This window comes from Mercenaria mercenaria, chromosome 8 (genome assembly GCF_021730395.1).
Source record: "Mercenaria mercenaria strain notata chromosome 8, MADL_Memer_1, whole genome shotgun sequence".
NCBI lineage: Eukaryota > Metazoa > Mollusca > Bivalvia > Venerida > Veneridae > Mercenaria > Mercenaria mercenaria.
In genome coordinates, this window is record NC_069368.1 from 11,299,537 (window position 1) to 11,323,016 (window position 23,480).

At 35.0% G+C, this 23,480-nt stretch overlaps 1 protein-coding gene across 1 annotated transcript; it reads left to right on the forward strand.

Annotated features, from left to right (window-relative positions):
- Window positions 1-5,424: 5,424 nt before the first annotated feature.
- Window positions 5,425-6,369, forward strand: LOC123565504 (adenosine receptor A2a-like). The gene has a single exon (XM_045359372.1). It carries the CDS (start codon window positions 5,425-5,427, stop codon window positions 6,367-6,369), a length of 945 nt encoding a protein of 314 aa, XP_045215307.1.
- Window positions 6,370-23,480: the final 17,111 nt, after the last annotated feature.

Genomic DNA, 23,480 nt, shown 5'->3' on the forward strand with positions numbered 1-23,480 from the left:
ACTAGAGCTAAAGAATTAAAAACAAGAGGGTCATTGACCCTAAAACGCTCACCTGTGTACAAGGCTTCAAGTGTGTCTGTATAAGTACAGAGTAAGGCTTCTTCTATGTTAGCCTATTTTATATACATGTCACACACACTTTTGAACCTAGGGCAATAATTTGAACAATTATGGTAGACATTATAAATCTGATATCACACGCCAAATATCAAGGCTCAAGCTTGATTATTGATTCAGAGAAGAAAAGTGACCACGCCCCCTGTCAGCCATGTTTTTTGACGAATCGGAATAATTTGAACAATCTTGATAGAGGGTCACACAAGAACCATTTGTGTAAAATTATTTTAAAATCGGGCTTGCAGATTCAAACAAGAATATTTTTAACATTTCCGCTATATACATATAGGGAAAAGTGACCATACTCTCTGGCCATTTTTTTTGACGAATCAAAATAATTTGAACAATCTTGGTAGAGGGTCACACAAAGACCATTTGTGTAAATTATTTTAAAATCGGGCTAGCAGTTTCACACAAGAAGACTTTGAAAGTTTCCACTATATACATACATGTATAGGGAAAAGTGACCACGCCCTCTGGCGGCCATGTTTTTTGACAAATCGGTATAATTTGAACAATCTTGGTAGAGGGTGACATAAGGACCATTTGTGTGAAATTATTTCAAAATCGGACCATCGGTTTAGGAGATGTCGTTTGAAGTTTTTTCTATTTTTAGCTCTGGCAGCCCCTGTGTGCAACCAAGCGGGACCGTTTGTACAAATTTGGTAGAGGACCATCCAAGGAACATTCATGCCAAGTTTCATCAAAATCCATTCAGTTGTTATGGAGGAGATGTCGTTTAAACACAAATGTTGACGGACGGACGACTTTATCGACGCATGCACGGACGCACGCACGCCGGACGACGGGCTCACCATCAGCACTTTGTGCTCAGGTGAGCTAAAAAAAAACGTCCAACAACTTCTCATGGACAGCTAAATGGATCTTCACGGAACTTGGTCTGTAGCTTCATTATATGATCCTCCAGAATTTATCAAATGGGTGTATTCAATCCTTTATAGGGGACGTTAGAGCTAAACTAAAAAAGATCTTTAATCACAACCTGCTTATGAATTGCTTAATGAATAATAATTAGCAGTCTTGGTCTGTAGCATGACTGTAAGCTCCTCATTTCATTTTATGCAAATAGGGACTTTAATTTTAGGCCAGTAAAGCTATAAAAGAAATACCTTTAAACAATTTTAAACAATTCCCGTCACGAAATACTTGATGGGTCATAAACTGGAGCCATTTGTCCCTTAAAGGGGACACTTTAGCTAAAAAATGAAATGTCTTTATATGACTATTTTTGGGTTAATCTTTATAAAAATTTGGTCGATACCATCCTCATAAGGTTCTCTCAAATTTGTCCAAAATGGGGGCACTTAACATATTCTATGTTGTTTATGTTAGACACAATAGTTAACTTTCATAGTTAAGTGTGTCTACATACAGAAGGTCAAATAATCAATTTCAGATGAGCGACCAAAGTCCATTACGACCTTCTTGCATCAATTCATCATTAGCGCTAGGAAATGCGAAAATCGAAAACTCAGTTGTCACAGTTTTTTTTTTTTTTCAAATCAAAACTCATTTTTTCCCTGTTTTAACTCGGAACTCATTTTTCATCTCGAAATTTGTAACTTACCTCACTTTTCAAATTGAAACTCGTTCTTTTAATTCAAAACTCGCTCACTTAGTATATACTCAGTTCCAAAAGAAAGTGTGCACTTTTTAAGTTTAAATATTTCAAAAAATTCCCTGAAGTTTTTGTTTCATTTTTTCATACACTAACTCTCTGGTATAACTCAGAATCTAAAATGCACACCAATTTGTTTACGAACTGATTTCAATTTTGGTACCAAACATCATAAGTTTTCATGAAAATAACCGAGAAAAAATAACAGAAAACTAAGTGCACACTTTCTTTTGGAACTGAGTGTAGGTTAGTGTTTATTAGTAAGCATTTATCAAATTAAATTGGTTGGCGCGGCACAAAAATACAGCAATGCCATTGGACAAAAATCATTTCAAACACTAAAGTGAAAGCTCATTCACATGCAAAAATGTTTTCGGTAAAAAAAGTACAATTACTGAGGGCTGTTCAATTTTTAACCAATTCTCACTTCTACCCAGTACAAGGAGAATGTATATTTGACTCAAGTTCTATTTCATTTTTTGAATGTGATCCATGTCATGATGCCGCACGCTGTCAAAATTAATTCTGTAGAACTCTAGATTGTGTAACAGTAAACACGATTCTTTTGGCAGTTTAACATTTCATAGGACAGATATTTCCTTTAATGGAAAATTAAACGACACAAAAATCACGTCTAGTGAGAACTCTATCAGTTTCTGCCATTATCATAATCACGAAAGGTCTTATACAATGAAAACTGATATTCCATTTCACCTGAACGTGTGAACAGTGTTCGTTGTTAATTATATAGGATTTATTTTCATTATATAATGCTAAATCAATTTATATAAAAGGTATAAATGAAAGCGTCCTCGCTTATTGTATTAAAAGGTGACGGTTAACCTCGGAGCCAGAACTTGATAAATCAAATAATTTTCCACTGCACAGGTAAGAATAACTTGCAGTTTTTTTAACAATTAACGATATATTTATAGGTTATTAGATTTGTATTGAAAAATATGCACGAGTTTTGCAGCGGAAATATTTCGCGACTTTAGGAGCGCAATATTATTCCGCGAAAGAATGAGTGCATATTTCTCGATGCTAATCTAATAATCTTTTTATTACATACACATACTACACTTGTAATTATTATACAAATGATATAAATTTGTTCTTTAGCCCGAGTAAAACTGAAAATATCGTCGTCAAAGAACTTTTGAACGTGACGACATGCATGAAACTGACGTCAAAAATAACGTCAAACACCAGATATGAAACTGGAACGTAAATATAGAAAATTATTGACGTTTTAGGTTCCACTGTAACTTAACAGAATGTATAATTGAGTATGTAATAAATATGATTATCATTCAGAAGTCTCTGTTGCAACCGTGATTCACTATGGGCTGAAATAAAATGTAATTCCCCTCGGGATGCAAATCAATATTTTTTTTCAGTAATTTAGGGACGAATTTGCACAAAACAAGTTTACAGTAATTTACATTTTCAGGAATGATATGACACTCAAAGACAGAGAGTTCTTATGAAATTGGAAATGATTTCAAACTTTCATGTTTTTTTTCTTGTTGTTAATGCCGAGGTTTTTGACTTCATGTTATTTTTTTCTGTTTTTACTGCCGTGATCTCTGGCTTCCATATTGTCGTTTGATCATTTAATGGCACCCTGATTCTTCAAATGAAATTTCAATAACTTTACAATTACAGATGTTCTTTCGCATTTTCAAATAAAAAACGGACTTCCTTTTTTCAGCCTTTGACAATCTCACTGAAACTTGCATCTCAGTCTGCATTAAAAATAAATCTCGACAAGTGAAAATATTCTAGACAAAAGGAAGTAGGCCTACTGTATAGATCTATTACAACACCAAGATGAGGAGAAAAGCGTAATTGAATAATTTCCTTTAATCATATTGAAACATACTGTGGTGACAATTTTACATACGTAACGCTTCCTGTGTAGTTAAAGAGCAAGTTGGATTGTCTTTGGTGGTACAGTTACGTGTTATATAAAACAAACACAAAACTGATTTACCAACATTTCTTCCAGTATGGCTAAAAGTGGACACTCAACGCCATATTGTTTCAGTTATTTCAATGTTTTATCTTCTCCAACCTGAATAAATGTCGTATTATCAGAAATGTTTTAAAGAAGCTTAAAACAGACAATACTAGCTCGTGTACTTGCTTGTCTGTTATATGCGCGTCTACAAAATTTCATTTCCTATTGTTAAAGACCAATTTCTTAGTGATGCTTACTAAGAATTTTCTTTTTCAGAAAATACTAAAGAAAATATCTCACGGTTAAAAATATATTTTATTGGTGCTTTCTTTCCTAATTTTTATTCTGACATTGAATTTTTGTCAGATACACAAAATAGGAAGTCAAACGTATTATATTCTGCAAGAAACGACGTTTGACACGCGGGCCGGTGATATTACATCGAATTTCGTTCTCTCGATCTTGGACAATTTCGAACGCCTTCCTTCGCTCGACCTCATCGTCATATCCCGGCAAAATCCCTACATGATATATGTATTAATTTTGATGGCTTCAACTACCGATACCTCGAATTAATTTTGCCGGTTAATTTTGCCGGTCTCATCAAGTTAATCATATGACGTGTGACACCTGGTTCATGACTACTCGGATGAATGAAGTTCAATATAAATTTTGTGATATTTAAATGAGATTATTAGAATGACAACAAACAATGCCTTCTTGTGGTTTATCATCTGATTTACCAAGGTTTTTTCTTCAGATGCTTGGACATTTTACTAATTGGGCCTACGTCCCCCTGGTTCAATTCTGAATTCTAAACCTTTGTAATTGAGATGATTGTTAATGCAAGGCATTGTTTATTTAATAAGTTATTCATAATAGTTCACGATAGATTTTATTGGAATTATACTTCTCGTAAAAGGACTAGAAGGGAATAACAGGGTCAGATCATTTTATGCAACTCCTACCGTTGCAGCGGGGACTTCAGAATGATAGGCTTACTATTACAGTGGGGACTTCATAAAGATAATCTTACCGTTGCAGTGGGGACTTAAGAATGATATGTTTACTATTACAGTGGGGACTTCATAAAGATAAGCTTACCGTTGCAGTGGGGACTTCAGAATGATATGTTTACTATTACAGTGGGGACTTCATAAAGATAAGCTTACCGTTGCAGTGGGGACTTAAGAATGATATGTTTACTATTACAGTGGGGACTTCATAAAGATAAGCTTACCGTTGCAGTTGGACTTCAGAATGATATGTTTACTATTACAGTGGGGACTTCATGAAGATAAGCTTACCGTTGCAGTGGGGACTTCAGAATAATAAGTTGTTTTTTACTTTGATATGTTGTAAAACGTATATTAAAAGATTATTTATATTCACAAAAGAGACAAAATTTTGGTAAGCCAAAGTGTTTTATTGAGATTACTGTTTCATGAAAAAGCTAAAATTAGATACCTGAAATATAGAAAAAAGTAAATGTTTCCGTTTAGCATTGACTCATTTATCATTACAGGTGATGGAACGATCTGGCCGACGCGGAGTACATATGACTTCGAAATTCAAGGGTGATAATGACGAATACCCGACTAACGACACACTCGCGAATGCAGGTCCTTCTCGCTTACAAATGAAAACTGGAGAAACCATTTTCATTTATATTAGCATCATATCTACCTTGATATTCATCGCAGAAATGATAGCAATTTGTGTTCTCAGACGATGCAAGAAGACGCCAATAGCCATAAAATATCTCTCAATCAACTTTCTGGCCAGCGACGCCATGTTCCAGATCATAGGTGCTCTGTTTTCTATCGTCAAATTTATGGATATTGTCAAGAACGTAACCGTGCTGAAAGTCGGTTACCAGTTTACACTTGGGTTGGCCCTGAGCGTATCTTGTGCTTCTATTAACCTTCTAGCTTTTGACAGGTTGATTGCGGTCACTTTGCCTCTTCGGTATCAGTCTCTCGTGACACGTTTCCGAGCAGTTCTTGTCATACTGATTGTATGGTCGTTTAACATTATTGCGTGTTCTGCAAGCTTCATTTGGTTTTTGGTTGACTGCACTGTGGAGCAATCCATTTGTTCCGGCAATAATGGGTTGCGGGCCTCCTTCACTGACAAACAACACATTACACATATTGTTTTGTTTGTCTTGTATGAGTTGGTGAATATCACAGTGTATGTTGCCCTCGCTTTGGCATTGCGTAATTACTTTGACCGCAAAGGGAAACTCACGGCATCACAAAATCAGATGAATCGAGGAAACAGTTCCGTTCACCGGTGGATTCTATCCCTTACTTTTCTACAGCTGGTGCTCCACCTACCGTACTTGATTAATACGTTTATCACTGTAGTTGTTAAAGAGTTTTGGTACCAGACCTGGCGGGAGTACGTGGAGGTTCTCGCGCACGCTCTTCTCCGCGTGAGCTCAATAGGCAGTTTATATCTGTACACGTGGAAGCTCCGAGAATGTAAATACGTCTTTCTCACCATGTTTTGTGGAGGTAATTCCAAATTTGGAGACACTATTCGAGCTCTGAAGGGTGACATATACAAAACCTACAAACCACAGAGCATTTCTAAACAAACATCAGCCACGGTTGCAACAGCTAAGCATTCCAGTTTTGACAAATAACCACCCAAGAAGCTTTATACGAGTCTGAGTGGGGTATCGGGAACTATTTTCTACGACTTTGTGAAGTAAATCAGTCTACTCTACTCGGTGAGACTAACACTTTTTTTTAACTTTATCTAGGTAAACAGTGACTTTGACTGCGGGTAGCTTTCATTAAATAATGTAGTAAAACTGTCTATGATCTTGTAGAATCTCTTTGTAGAACAACCTTCGAAAATTAAAAATTTATTTGGGGCATGGTCATGTACACTGCATTTTATACCAGTAGGAAAAAAAAAGAAATTCGTCTAGATGGTCCCCTTGAATCGAATTTAGATGTCTTTTTAAAAAAAGCTTTATCCGCAACTTACATAATAGGTAAACATTTCAAAGTCTGAATTTTAGTATGGTACCGTTAGGTCCGTTTTTTCATCAGAAATATAAAAGTCTCAAAAATCAAAATACTTTAAGACTGAAAGAAGTTTATAAAGAATATCATAACAAAGACAGGTATCAGGATCCCCTTCCCCAACCCTTGTCAACTGTTATGCCAATATCTTTAAACATTTTAATACGAACTGAGCCGCCTACTTGACTTTCAAAACCTCACACAAAAGTTTGTAACAACACACCTGAAATACAAATATACAAATATTGCAACTGTATGTGTCTAATTAAAAACCATCAGCAATACATGTCTAACATCTAGTTCCCGGTCACGAAAAACCTTAATTTGCCAATTTTCAAATCACTGCAGAAAATCCCCTGAAAATGATAGCACTAGTTCGAGTTAAAATGCTGAAAGATATTTGCAGCTGGAATGGCGGAGGATGGTAGAAGGGGTGGTCCTGATACCAGTTTTCTATGATTTCAAAACTGGAAAAATTACTCATATTCTACGCAACTAGATTCAACAATAGTATACTGAGTCAGGTCGAAACACATAGTTCGAATAGAAATAAAGTTATATGTGATATTATGAAATCACATTACATAGACAAATATAGCAAATATATCAGTCACATAAGTTACAAAACATAGAAGTATGTATCATTAATCACATCTCTTTTTATGTTCCCTTTATATCTCAGACAGTATAAGCTGTAGTTATTGTTGTTGTTGTAACTCCAGAATTTAATGTTACTCTGAGCTTTAATTTTAGCACAAAACAATATCTTTAGAAGAAAGTGACTTTGGAATTTTCTGAAACTCTTAATGTAGTTATCTCAAAGCTGTTCAAATTTTGAAATGATACAACAGTCTAATGCAGATGATATACAATCTGAGCCGCGCCATGAGAAAACCAACATAGTGGCTTTGAGACCAGCATGGATCCAGACCAGCCTGTGCATCTGCGCAGTCTGGCCAGGATCCATGCTGTTCGCTTTCAAAGCCTTTTGCAATTAGAGAAACCGTTAGCGACCAGCATGGATCCTGACCAGACTGCATGGATGCGCAGGCTGGTCTGGATCCATGCTGGTCGCAAAGCCACTATGTTGGTTTCTCATGGCGCGGCTCATCTGTTATTTATGAAATTCAGAATGATTTTACTGCTGTTGTCGGTAAAACCTTGTTTTTTTTTCCATTTTAGAGTTTTTAACACTTAGAGAAATTATCTAAAGTTAAAATCACTGAACTCACCAGGTTATTTTGTATCATAATATTCCTAATTTATGTTTATCATTGTATTTATATAAAAATTTACTACATTTTGTATATAAAAGGAAACTCTAGATGACGGTGTTATTGTTATTTTTCTGTTCGTCAATTTTCATTATTTTTATTCATTTATTCAAACGTATTTCACATTCGTTCATGATTATAGAAAGAAAATTTCCGAGTATTTGTTGTCACTGAAACAATAAGAGGTGTTTAAATGTTACCAAATCAAAATTTAATGTAAAATATGTTTACTTATTCACGGTTACTTTATGAAAAAAGTATTGTTGAATTTTTGTTGATATAGATCTAATGGAAATAATGTATATGCATTGTCTCTGCACAAGAAAATGACAGTTTTGCTATGTTTGAAATGAAATGCTAATAAAGAAATAATATATGGTAGGACCATGTTTTAATACAACTAAAAATACAAGGAGCTTACACACATAGTCAGTTGAATAATTTCATGAGAGCGTAACCGGAATAGTGTTTAGATATAAAGAAACTCGTAGACGTCTAGTGAGCTTTTCTGTACGCTTAGTAATAGATTCAAAGTGTGTGAGGAAACTAGTGTTCTGTTAAAATTATATTTTTTATTTTGTATTATATAAAATAATTGATTAACTGTAGAAGCACTTGTTCTCTTTACATATATGACGCCAAATAACATGACGTCAACATTGACGTGTTTTAATTATTTAATAAATAAGACATTCGCGTGGTTTGTCGTCTGATTTTCACGGTCACAGATAGATTTCAGACAGATTTAACTTTGCTAGAATGAAAAATGTGTATAAGAATGGAAAATATGTCATTTATTGTTACTATATAGAAGAATTATGTTTCAATATAGATATCTAATGAGTGTAGTGTTTATTTTCACTGTTTAAATGAGGAATATCATTACATGACTCGATGTATGAATCGCCGGTCCACAGTTTCTGTTATATGACCGGTCTATATTCAGCTCATGTTTACTGGGCTAGAAAGTTAAATATTAAAAAATAAAACTTTAAAAATCAATTTCTAATGTCATGTTATAAGACAGATATTGAATGACTTGTCGGTCAAAAGTCAAACTTTTGACCTACAACTTGGGCAATAGTTTTAACTTTGACTGTTTAGCGATTCAATAAGTGTATATACCATTTAATATTGTTGAAATAAGATGTTATTAGAAATAATGTAGATCTAAATGTTTAGTCTCTGCTCATGAAAAAAAAAATGCTGTTATTTTTTTAAATAAAATGTTAAAGGGAAATATGTTATTCATTGTCAATAAAAAAACAAACATTGTTTGAATATTGTTGAAATAAATTTTGATCGGAAATATGTTATTTTAAAGAAACCTTGACTGAATATTGTTAAAATACAGTTTTGGTGGAAAATGTGTTATTTGTTGTCACTAGATAATAGGAATGTTGTTTGTATATTGTTACGGTATAACTTTGATGGAAAATATGTTATATACTGTCACTGTGTTAGAGAATATTATTAAATATTGTTCAAATAAATCTTAGAATAAAAATATGTGTAGTTATCGTATCTGCATAAATGAAAAAGAGTCTTCGATTTTGTGAAATAAAGTAAATGGAAAAACTATATTCACAGCTTTTACTATGTAAAAGAAAGGCCTACTAATCATTCAGAGATTAGATTGCAAACTTTGTAAAAATATACAGAGGCTGTTTTGAATCATTAAATGAAGAAAAGACCTTTCAGAACCAAGGAACCTAAATACGTTATCCAATAAACGAAACCAACCTTTATCCATCAATATGTGCAAAACCTGTTGCCGATAAATTTAAATAAGATGAAAGTTCTGAACCTAATCCAGCTATTTCTGCTAACAACATAATAAGCTACATCGTATGCTTTATTCCTTTAACATCAAGTTAAGACAGTTTGCCCTCAGCGAGTTATCACATTATTAAAAAATCAAAGGTGTTGGTACAGATTAAAATGTTAGTTTAACCTATGTCCCTTTACAAACAATTTATGTCTAAGAAAATGGGTCTCATCCATAATGTCTCTAGACTTACAAAATATACAAGGGGGTTAACATACATGGATATTTGGTTTGTAATATTGTCTTGTTTCTATTGCAGGCCCTGAATTTGGCAGTAATACGGCCCTGTTGTTCCCTTGAAATATACGCACCAACTTTTCTAACTCCACACCTGTTTTTTGTTGTTGTTGTTGTTTTTATATTTGCTAAATTTCGACAGATTTGAATTTGGACAAAATGTTTAATGATTATTTTATTATAATAAAATATAACAACGATAATAGTCCGAACTAAACTCATTTAACCGCAAGTGTAGCAATAAGGTAACCCTTAAATTAAAAGTCATATAATTCCAAATCACAGGGTACATTTTGAACCTATGAATTTTATAAAATTCAAATTATTATATACTGAATGTTCAACTCTGTTGAATCAGTTTACAGTTTATTAATCAGGTCAAGGCCCATAAGGGCACCTGTCAAGAATTATAACAATAACAAGTCATATAACAAAATCAGAATGGCATGTAAAACATGACAAATCGTTGCTAAAGTAACTGATAATGTGGAGGATGAGAACTAACTATTTATCTAAAAGCTAAAGCAGACATAATTTTCTTACAGAAAACAGCCAGTTTTAACAAAGTATTCTTATTGTCATTGTTCATAAGGTTCGAAAATTTAAGAGTATTTGGATATTTACATTAATATTCATCTACATATTTTTTTCTATCAACATTGAAATATTTGCAATCAAAAAGATAGTGAAATTCATCTCCTAAAACGTTACTGTTACACAGATGACAAGTTCTTTGTTCTCTTGCAATGTTTTCAAATCTACCTTTTTCTATTGGCAACAAAAGATTCATGCATCTGAATTTACAAGGTTAAATGCTAAGGTCGAAAGGTAAAAGCTTGAGATCATCAAGATAAACATTCTGACCTAGATTCAAGAAGATAGGGTCATAAATGTGGCCTCTTCAGTGTTAACATGCTTTCCTTTAATTTGAGTAGGTGACCTAGTTTTTGACCCCACATAATCCAGTTTCGAACCTTGCCTAGGAATCATGAAGATAAACATTCTGACTAAGTTTCATAAAGATAGGATCATAAATGTTGCCTCTGCAGAGTTAACAAGCTTTTCATTTCATTTGACCCGATGACCTAATTTTTGACCCCATATGACCGAGTGTGAACTTGGTATATGAGTCATCAAGATAAACATTCTGACTATGTTTCCTGAAGATAAGGTCATCAATGTGACCTTTAGGGTTTTAAGCTTTTCCTTTGATTTGACCTAGTGATTTAGTTTTTGACCCCACATGATTCAGTTTCTAACTTGGCCTAGAGATCACCGAGATAAACATTCTGTACAAGTTTGTTTCATATCAAAGCATCAACTAAACCTCTACATGTGTTTGACTGAAATGGCCAAAATAGATTATTTCGCCCCTTCCAGGGACAGTAACTCCAGAACCAATGATGGAATCTAGCCGGTTTTCGAAAGGAACCTAGATCTTATTGTGAAATAACTTTACAGTATAGCTTAGTTTACAAGACAGTATTACACACCGTCAGCCTGGTTTTGTATGGCTTTCTGTTCTAACAAACAGACGGAAAATCTCCCAATAATTTGATTTTCAAGCAATTAATATTGATCAGATTTTCGACATGCAAGGGCAAGGTAAGTGCAGTCGAAACAGGGAAAGATTAGTGCAGTCGAAACAGGGCAAGGTAAGTGCAGTCAGAACAGAGAAAGATAAGTGCAGTCGAAACAGGGCAAGATAAGTGCAGTCGAAACAGGGCAAGGTAAGTGCAGTCGAAACAGAGCAAGTGCTGTCGAAACATGGCAAGATAAGAGCATTCGAATCAGGGAAAGCTAAGTGCAGTCGAAACAGGGCAAGATAGGTGCAGTCGAAACAGAACAAGATAAGTGCAATCGAATCAGGGCAAGATAAGTGCAGTCGAAACAGAGCAAGATAAGTGCAATCGAAACAGAGCAAGATAAGTGCTGTCGAAACAGAGCAAGATAAGTGCAGTCGAAAGAGAGCAAGATAAGTGCTGTCGAAACATGGTAAGATAAGTGCAGTCGAATCAGGGAAATGTAAGTGCAGTCGAAACAGGGCAAGATAAGTGCAATCGAAACAGTGCAAGATAAGTGCTGTCGAAACAGTGCAAGATAAGTGCTGTCGAAACAGAGCAAGATAAGTGCAGTCGAAACAGAGCAAGATAAGTGCAATCGAATCAGGGCAAGATAAGTGCAGTCGTCGAAATAGAGCAAGATAAGTGCAGTCGAATCAGGGCAAGAAATTTTAAACGTGAGACAAGTAGCTAACAAATTACAAGGCTCTTACAAGCGAGGGAGGCAAAATGCACGATGGAGTAGAAATGTAAATTACCATACAAAAGTTTTCCTTTCTGAGAGAGAGAGAGAGAGAGAGAGAGAGAGACGCGGTTTTAAAAGCACACATAATTTGATAGCCCAGCATGAATCTGTTAACGTGAATACTTATTTTGAATGGTATTTGCATTGATCCGGGTTCACAAGAATATGGAAAAAGCCTACTTCCTTTAATAACATAACATAATGTTGACACATCCGGGTTTGAAGCAACTTTTTATACAGCTGTAGGATTGAACCAATGGCGTCGATGCAAGAGACATAGTCATTACGTTTAAAAATACTCAGTTATTGCAGCGCAGAAAACAGACAAGCGAGTGCATTTGGATAAAAAAAAAAAACAGTTCTTGACATTAAAACTAAAACTGTTACAAAAATTACGATGTGTGCATGCATGTAGATTATGAAATGCCTATTGCTACAGTTGTCTCTCAACATCACTTAATCTCTAAATATTTTTACAGATATCACACCATCCATGTGTTTTGTTCACTTTCTGTCGTTTGAAATGTTCAGTTCCTTCTAAGTCACGTGTGATGTTTTTTCAAAGCCTTTCTGGCCCTCTATGCCTGTCTCTGTCTGTCTGTCTGTCTGTATGCCTGTCTGCCTGCTTACAGGTAAACACATTTTGTCAGCATATTTTTGAATTATTACTTCTGACCATTGTTGACATGAGTACTTGTTACTAATTTCAATCCAGAGAAAATAAAATAAAATAAAGAATACAATAAGCCAATTAGTTCGCCGTACTAAATTTGGTAAAAGTTTAAGTACTGATACCTCCGGTTGATCATATTTATACCGTCTGGTATTTTGTCACCAATGCTAGAGCTTTTCTCAGCGGGGTAATTATTGTATTTACACTGTTTTTGTCTAATTGTCCAATTAGTTGAAAATAGAGCAAATGTAAGATGGTATACCCCGAAACGCGTTTAAAACACGCTGAAATGTACACTTGAGCCGTGCCATGAGAAAAGCAATATAGTGGCTTTACGACCAGAATGGATCCAGACCAGCCTGCGCATCCGCGCAGTCTGGTCAGGATCCATGCTGTTCGCTAATGGTTTCTCTAATTGCAATAGGCTTTGAAAGCAAACAGTATGGATCCTGACCAGACTGCGCGGATGCGCAGGCTGGTCCGGATCCATGCTGGTCGCGAAGCCACCATGTTGGTTTTCTTATGGCATGGCTCACTTGTATATTAAAGGTTACTTTCCGTGCCAAGGAAGTGCCTCTATTTTAAGTTTTCTTTTTGTCCGTATCGTTTTACATGTTATGTGTAGTGTCTTGTGTTTTGGTTGTGTTTCAAAAATTTTATGCTCTTCCCCTACTCTTTTACAACATTTCTCTCTCCTCCGCTCATACCCTTTCTAACCAATTTCCATATTTCGTGTATTTAATATAACATGATTGTTGATGGACATTTGAAGCATCACTTCTACTACAGTTTCTATTTGTTATTTGTGGTTGGCCTACTTTGAGATATGTGATCTAGCTGAGTTTGCTGTGCTCAATTATTCCAAAAAGTCTACTCTAACGTTAGATATTATTATATAGTTAAAGTGGCATTATGCGCATCTTACAGCACGTAGTGTGTTTTTGGTGAATGTTTTATAAAAGCAAGTTTTCAGTTGCTGTGCATTTAAATGTGTTTAATTAACAATAATGCCGTATAAGTATTTGAAAGTGATGCTTTAGAAATGAAGAAATCGGACTTATAAAAAATAGTTCATTTCTTCAGCCTTGTACGCAATGATCTCCCTTACCTATAAGTAGAGATTTCTGAGGTTGAAGGGAAGCAACTCCTGCAAGCAGTTTGACTTTTCTTAAAAAGACTGCCCCAGTCAAAATAAGAAAAGTCATATTTAAAAAGTTATTATTTCGTAATGGTAACAGGAAGAGTTTGGTATACTGGGTTAAAAACTATAATTTCCTCCACCCTTTTTACACACATATCTATATGTGCTGTATTTTTACTTGAAAAATGCGTATAATTCCACTTTAATAGATAGTATCTAGTACAACAAACAATTTACATTATAATTCTTAAAACATATGTAACGCTGCGCGTGTTACGTTAAGTTTCTTTGGGGATATTTTTTTTTTTGCTCAAATTCAGTTTTTCGAGTATTTATTATTTGTTAAGCTTAAGTCCACTTAATTGAGGGAATTAGCAAAATCCAGATTCTGTTTCTTCTTTTATTCAGTTTTCAACAACAATATATGGATGTCCACATAATAACAATAATTTCTATAAACACAATTAAATTAATTAAAACTTTGTAATTATCTAGTCGGATATCTCGACATGAAACACAGAAGTATATGTCCTTCTTATTTCGTAGGTAAAACTCTTCTCCCCACTGTTATCATTGATTTTTCGGCGACGCCGTCTAAATTCGTTTTCGTTACCTATGTCACGTGACTTCAGTTTGCAAATCAAACTACTTGATAACGCATTATAGATAATTAATCAAAATGGAAGATTTATGCAACACTCTGCCTGATTGGACGAGAGTGTCAATTTCTTTCACTCTGTTGATTGTGCTACGCTGAGTGAAATGTAGACAAAGCGTTTATCCTAAACGACGCTGTTCACAGTTTTAAAGCTAACTTTGGCTCAGTATATTTAGCAAGAATATTGATATATCTCAAAATGATAAGTAAGTTTAATAAATATGATAAAAACCTGTTTACTGCTGACCTCAACGAAGGAAAGGTGTATAGCAATGGCACAGGAACTTTCACCGCCCCAGTGGACGGACTGTATAGCTTTACGTTCTCTATCGCTCACAGAAACCCTGGAACCCCGCTTTCCGCCCATCTGCATATCAATGACATAGAAAATGTTGGTGCCACCACAGATAAAGCTGCCCCAACACAATGTTCGCAAGCCAGCAACCATGCGGTCGTCAAAATGATGGCTGAAGATACTGCCCAAGTCGTTATCACTGACCATAAGGCAAAGGACATCGTTGCAAGTGGTTACACTTCATTTTCAGGCTTACTTGTGTGCAAGCAATAAAAAGGGGAAAACGACAGAAAGATTCAACCAATGAAAGTATGCTTTGTGGATTTCGCAAGCTTATTATTGTTATTGGACATCATTTCACTTGATTATGAATAAGTAACATTTGATTATAATAAAGACAAGACTGAATAACAAGTTTAGGAAAGTAAGATTTATTCAATGTAAACGTGTTAGATATTTGAAAGACATGTTTAATAACATTTTATAAAGTTAGATTGAACCAATCTGTGCAGTGTAAATGTTTCTCTTTGGAAAACAAATTTCTAGAAATTCAGATTTGACCAGTCCGAACGTGTTAAATGTTTGTCTTTGAACGACATTTACACCATTAATTTGATAAATTTGGACAGTTGATGTCATTTGTATGTGAATTATAGCACTGCTGATCTTTTCTATTTGTATATTAATATCAATCTCTTTTAATTTTCTTTTCTGTTGCTGCAATAAACTGAGTAAAACCTCGTTTTTGTCCCATTTTATGTGGCGTCATTGAACATTGTTTTGATAACAATTAAAATGCTTTGTCTCCCTTTTACTTTCATGGAAATGCAAATTATGTAAAATACAATGATAGTAACCATAACAAGACGTTTCGGGTCAGCGTGATAACTTTTGACTGCATCGCTGTCCCGTTAGAGCGATGACTATAAAATATCAGATCATAAAATAAGTCATCCCGATAAGCCATATGAGTAAAAAACAAAGACAAATATCAAACAGGGAATGCAACGTACCAAAAACGCAGCCTCCCCAAAACGAAACCCACAGCACGCAGACCACAAACACACATACATATGCACACAAACAAAGCCAACACATTAGGACAAAACGAACACACAAAGGAACACAGTGGGGTACCGCCTTGGAACGGTCAGTGGCAAAAACACCACTGGGAAGCTTAAACCGGTTTATGGTGCGCACCCAACCTCACTCTTACCCCCACCATGTTCCAAAGACACGGGACAGTGTAAATAAAAGTAATCCCCTCCAGGTGAATCTCTTGACACACGTAAGACTTGTCTGAGGTCAGTCACTAAAATTATTCAGTCTCGCCTAGAAGCACTCGTACTGAAGTGTAAAACAACAATAACAAAAAATATCATGTTCCAAAGTATACTTACACTTATTCTAAGACCATTTAGTACACTACAAAATTATTATTTTTCTAGTCTCATGGTAACAAGGTGTTCAGTCATTCCATATCTTGAGCCTGGGACTCCTTGCTTACTGGGCGAGTCCTCTACCGACGAAACTAACAGTCTGCTTAAACAAATTCTCTCAGCTAGAATGCACTGTCACACCCTATATAGCTCCCTTCGGATATATCTCCCCGGGGAGCTATGTAGTGTAATGGCTATAGGTTCTGTATTTTAATTTGGATATTTCTTTCAGAGATTTATGATGCCCCATGTGGTTCTGGGACGATCTGTGTATGAAAAGAATTGCCTTACCCTTGCATGATCGTAAAAGGCGACTTATAGGGTCTTAACACTTGGTTTTGCTGTAACTCTGTGATTCCAGCAGGTATGCAAATTTTGATTCCATACCTCATGTTTCTATTTCGATGTAAATGAGATGTGAAACCAAACTTTGTAGTCCTGTTTGGCGCCATATAACCTATACTGTGTTGGTGCGCCGTAAAACCCAAATAAATAAAATAAATAAATGATTTTAAAAATGATACAAAAACTTTGCATTTCATTAATTAACAAGTCAGACAAAACTTGTCAAATCTTCAGTAGCTTAAGGGTATGAACATGTACACATAAGTGAATTCTTTTCTACATATCCTTATTAGTGGACAGGAAGGTAATAATGTGTCTGTTGTGTTTTCCTGTATTGTCCAATATAAACTCGATGTACACTGTGATCGGGGAGCAGCCCAGGTGACGGACTAGGGACATGGTCGTCCCGCTCTCATGAAGCACTGTTAAAAGCTGTTAAAAGCTAGTTTGAAATACGTTTATAATTAAAGAATGTTGTTAATAGAGCAATAAATAGAACTGTTTAGAAGGCTAATTGAACATTGATCATATCTGAAATTCGACTGAACATTTATAAGTAACAGTGCATTGCTCTTCGTAGGAAATAAAAATGTTAGATCTGTCATAATAGTGTTGTGTTTTAAAGACAAACTTCAGGTGCAAAGGTGCAGGTGAACTACGCTACAACTATATTCGGAATAAATTTACGTATACAGCTCCTTGGGACAGTAGTGCTGTATACGAACACATGCACAAACCCGAATATGACTCCCTATACACGTGAAAATTGAAATGCTGACAGTACTGTTCAAGTAATACAAAACATATTTGGCAGAGTGTCATTTGGATATACAATTTCCCACACCACTTTGGATACAGGTGGGAATGTAAGTGGCAGGGGCCAGTTTCGCATTGTGTTTTTGTATAAAATAGGTAGATGTACTTTAAAGACATTTATATTCAACTGGTTATTGGTGATGTTTATAGAACTAAGGATCCCTGCATACGAGTAATTATAGACGTAAAATTTATTGGAATTTGCTACGCACGGCATAGTTAAAGAGTGAAATTACTTTGATATTACCCTGAATTATGGTAGTTGTCCGCTGTCCTATCACGTGCTCGTCATAATTCGTACAAATCTATTATTTGTAATAACCTCAGACACACAGAAAACATTACAGACAGACATGTCACAGGGTTGAATTCTAACACATATAACCGTAAATTACAGTTGGTGCTTCAATTAAAATCTGACTCTTGTTCAGATAATATTCTAAACGGTGTTTATGTACACCTTTCTCGTTTCTGTTGTTGTTTATGAATCACCTTCGTTATATAATGTTCATTAATAATCCTTATTATCAAAGGTAGTTCATTAGACGATAACTTTAAAGGAATCTGTTTGTATGCGCGTAAATTAAATTATGATACACAACACTGGAGTTAGAACTCTTGACTATATACTAGTTATTTTATCATTTTATGTAAAGCAAATGGCATAACTCTATCTTTGAAGATTGTGAGGAAAGGATAATCATTAAACAAGATCAGAAGGCAATAATGGCCTTAGATCGCTCACCTGAGTCACGTCTGGTTGAACATTTTGGTTGATGGCTATACAATGATAATGTCAGTAAAATCATTTTGAAGTAGTGCCAGTGATTTTCAACAAAAATATTTTAAAAGTTTCATCTAAATAGATATGGGGAGGTAATGTGTATGTGTGTTTGTGGTGTTGGGGAGGTGAGGTGAGGGGGAGTGAGAGGGGGATACAGGTGGGGTAAGACGTTGTGGGGAATGATGACAGCATACTAAGAGACAATATCAAACAGTCTCCACTACATACATGTATGGAAAAAAGTGATCACAACCCCTGACGAAACAGAAGAATTTATACATTTTTCGCAAAGGATCATCAAAGTTTGTGTAAAATTATTTTAAAACTGGACCTGCTGTTTCTAACAATAAGATTTTTAAAGTTTCAAATATGTTTAAAATTTCTAATATAATATATACATTTATATATAGGTAATACCCCAGGTCTCCATAAAGCATACAATTTGGAGTACTCTGTTTCAAGTTCAAAATAAGTTTATAATATTTTAGCTGAAATTTGTCTATAACCTCAACATATTCTATCCTCTCCATACTTCACTAAAATATGATAATATAGGTGCTATCATATTGTCAAATAAATGTATTTGCATACTTTTGATAAATCCAATTTTCTAGCTTTAACATATAACAGAAAACATAGCTTTTCTTGCCTGTTCCAATAAGTGATTCTGTGTTTTTACAAATTTACCATTGTATGAAAATTTAACACCAAGATATGAGAAATTATCAACAACCTCTAGTATACTGCCCTCAAAGCCAAATTTTGGAAGACTACGTAAACCTCTTTTACTTTTCCAAACAACAACAATTTTTGTCTAAGAATGATTAACTTGTAGATGCCATAAATTACAATAATTTGGCATTGCATCTAATACCTTTTATAGTTCTTTGGCCGACTCAGCAAAAATTACTGTGTCATCAGCATATTGGAGAATATATAATTTAAAGTACATTTCAACATCAGAGTCACTCAAAGTATCATTCATAATGTTAGACAGCATATTCAAACCGCTAAAATGAAGTGAACGAAAATAAAGAAACCAATACGGGTGAAAGATTTTCGCCCTGACGAACACTTGCATGACTAGTAAAAAAGTCAGACATCTTACCAAAAGAGTCTATTTTGACACAAGATTTGGCTTGTAGATACATGTTATAGATAATTTTAATACATTTACTATCAACATTATTACTAAGTAGTTTCTGCTAAAGTGCAATTCTATTGATGCTATCAGACAAAAATAAGTGCGACTGTAGCAATAGAGAGTTTGAGATTTCAACCTTCGCCTTCCCCTTCAACGTCTCTTGCGAAGTTAACGTATGAAGTTGAAGTTCGATTAAAATTCCTTGAGATTTCAAACTTTAGAATGAACCTTACTTCTTTTAATCCGCCCATTCAATTTATCCGTAATTATGATCGTTTTTTTTTTTTTTCGTGCATTTTGATACCAATCGTCCGAAAGGGCAGGAATTTTACAAGAGGTTTTCAAAAATGAAAAAATGAAAATTAAATAAAAAACATTTCAATTAATATAATCATCGCATGGATATTAGAGCGATTACCAAATAAAAAAAAACAAACAAAAAAAAAAAACAAACAAACAAAAAAACGATAAAACAATGTGAACAATGTAAAAACTCGTTAGTGTTGCTCCAAACATTTAGGTTTTATATAAAATTATGTCAGTATAGTCAGTATATACAATGCACGATTGTAAATCATACATGAGAAAAAATAAAAATGATTATTACATACCTAAAATTATTTTCCACTGGGTTTCAGTGGACCGCGATCGTGCAGTATTTTTCCATATCATGACGTTGAACGCTTTCATTTCGGACTAGTCCCAATCCGTGATTCTAGTTACCTCCCCTGACGGTCCGTCCATTGTGGATCTCGTTTCTTTAGATTTTTGTTGGTATTGTGTGTTTGTTTAATATGTAATTTATGCAACATTTTGTTTACTTTTACATTTTGATTAATCTGACCTATTAGATACTGGCACGTAGTAATTTATCAGACTGAAATGAAATGAAAGTTAGAATTACGTCATGAGTTGGACTAATACAGGACGTGGAAAGTTTTTTTTAACGTTGTAATGGAAATAATTGCGTGACGTCCATGGCGTCCACGCGCACGTTGCGAAAACAAGTTGACGTCATTTTCGCGAGAAATATTAATGCGCGTCAGTTTGATTTGTTTATTGTGTTTTCGGAGAATTTTTTTCCGTATTTTTTCCTGTCTTTCGTGACAGAACGATAATTTAGATATAAATTAATCATTTGACAGTGGATATGTAATAAAAGGTTATCAATTTTTTATGTGGATATATACACTCATTCTTTCGCGGACAATATTGCGCTCCTAAAGTCGCGCAATATTAACGCTGCAGAACTCGTGCATATATCCACATACAAAGTTAATAACCTATAATGATCATATCAACGTGATAATGACACTCTGTATGGCTCTGTATAACGCCAAACTCTCAGACAGCACAATATGATTTTAATATACTATCCAGGAATTTTGGTTAGAGGGACAACAACATTAAAGGGCGGGTCCCCCATTTCAGGGAAGGGAGAGTAGGGTCACACCGAGTTTCAAGACCGACTTTCTTTGTAAAATGTAAGAAACAAAGGGGGAATTAACCCACAATGTCCCTCTGCCAGGCTCTGGTTCCGTGCATTTAAAGAATGGAGTTATCCCATACGGCTAACAGGAAACGTCTCTCATCATGATATCATATATCTGAAATTTTCTGATACTTCAGAAGAATTTTCCGCCTTACTAGTACCATATTATGTTTATAATTAAAACGCAATTGTCGTATTAAGCGTCCGACAGAAACAGATTGATTTTATTTGGATGTGAAAATAAAATGTTCCACCAAATGATATTCGCGCGTAATTATTTATTTTTCAAGTAAAATGACTGTCATGCCATGTGCCTCCATCCAGATTTCAGTCTTTGATGCTGAGTATGTGGACAGAGTAGATGTAAAAAGAATGAAGTTTCGACTTTCGTGATATCACATCTTCGGACGTTCAAAACTTCACTTCATACGACAAAAAGGCCAATCTGGTTTAATCGATACCGCCTGGGGACACAAATATGCCGTAGAAGTTTGTCAGGATACTGGTTATATGACCCAGGGAAGTGCCTACGCCTTTAGTATCTTGAACAATGGTTTGGGTCCAATCGCTAAGGTGACTATGTCTTAGACTAGCTGACAAACGATGTAGAATGTCCTTTGTTAAAACGTAAAGCTGGTGAGACCAAATATCTCAGATATAGAATTTTCCTCTGGCTACCTTGCCTAAATGATTCGTGTACCAATGATTCGTAAATGATTTTAATTATGAGCTAGACAATTTCAGGGATCAGGCAAATCACTAAATGTTTCAAACTAACAATTTTCAATTAGCTCAAACTCTTATAGGCTGGAGACTCTATACTTGACTGGTCTTTTTGTTGAAGTTCCCGTCAGACAATGTCTTTGAATCAACAACATACGAGTCCTATCGCATAGATGCTCGGCCTCTGTCCTCTCAACTCTATATGAATGCCCTGATTCCTGGATGCTCAGCGCCTATATGCTATCATATATAGCATTCAACTACCATATAGGTATATCCCCGATGCCTTGGCTGTACTTCGCCAATAATGCTGAATCGTCTATAAGCTGGAACCCTCCCACTATCTCAGTAGATTACCAAACTCTGGGTCTCTGTCTCAGCTTCCCGATGCTCAGCCTATATATGCTATGGTCTATAGCATTCAATTACCTTTAAGGTAAAACTCCTATGCGCTGGCCCTATAGCTCGAAACCTTATCGAAATTCTGCTACTCTTATTTAGTCTAAGAACTTCCAAAGTCTTCTTTTTAATAATTTATCCGCCCTGACAGGGTGACTGCAATAGTCTCCTTCTCAAGGTACTGGGATAAATTATTAGTTGAATCCTCGATGTGTCTTCTTCAACCGCTGGATACCGAATGTCCTCTCTGTCATCCATCCATCTATTTATACCCCAGCAGACGTGCTATTTTTAGACGTGCTATTTTTAGAACTTGTTTCTGATTGGTCCAAATTTAAACACAACGTCTTACAACGACTACCTGCTCTATTAACTATCTGGTTCCCTTTTAACTTTTGTATATGACATAATATGCGAAGCAGGGACCCAGCCATCCATATAATAAACCCAAATCAGCCACAAATGACCCAAATTCTATTATTAACAGCAATTCAACAATAATTATAGCAATGATAACCTGAAAAGGGAGTCAAGCACTATCTGTGCTTATGTGTTACATTATCAATATATTAAATATACAAATTATTCTGACAATAGCCCCCTTCTCAAGAAAATACTTTCAGTTTTTCAAACATTTAAGGAATAATTTGTGTACAAAACAAAATCTTTTTTCTTTTTACTATTTCTCGATTTTTGCAAATCATGTATCACTGCTATCATTAACATACATTCAGTAACATTCTGATAATCAAAGATCAATCATCTCTACAAGACTCAAAATAAAGTATATGATTTCAAGAATATCATACAACGTTCATCTGACCTTTATATTTCTATCATCAAGAATGATATTCATTTGTTTCTCTGATCGTAAGAGTACTTGTCATCTTTTCTGTTGACATGATAATTGTTATCACCAAATACATGATAGCTCCTGTCAGACCTACGGATAAACCCTTTACCGAGATCATCTCTCATGTCATTTGGTCTCCATGACTTCTTACGGTCAGATTTGTTTGGGTCATGGTCTTTATAACCCCTAACATCTCGTGTGTTAATATCTCTGTTATATATACCATTTCTGTTATGCCAACGTGATCCTCTATTCACGTACTTAATAGATGACCTCTCATGATACAGGTTGAATCCTTGATCATCAAAATCTGGT

Coding starts and splice junctions, on each gene's coding strand:
- LOC123565504 (XM_045359372.1), top strand. CDS start 5,425: ATGATAGCAATTTGTGTTCTCAGACGATGCAAGAAGACGCCAATAGCC.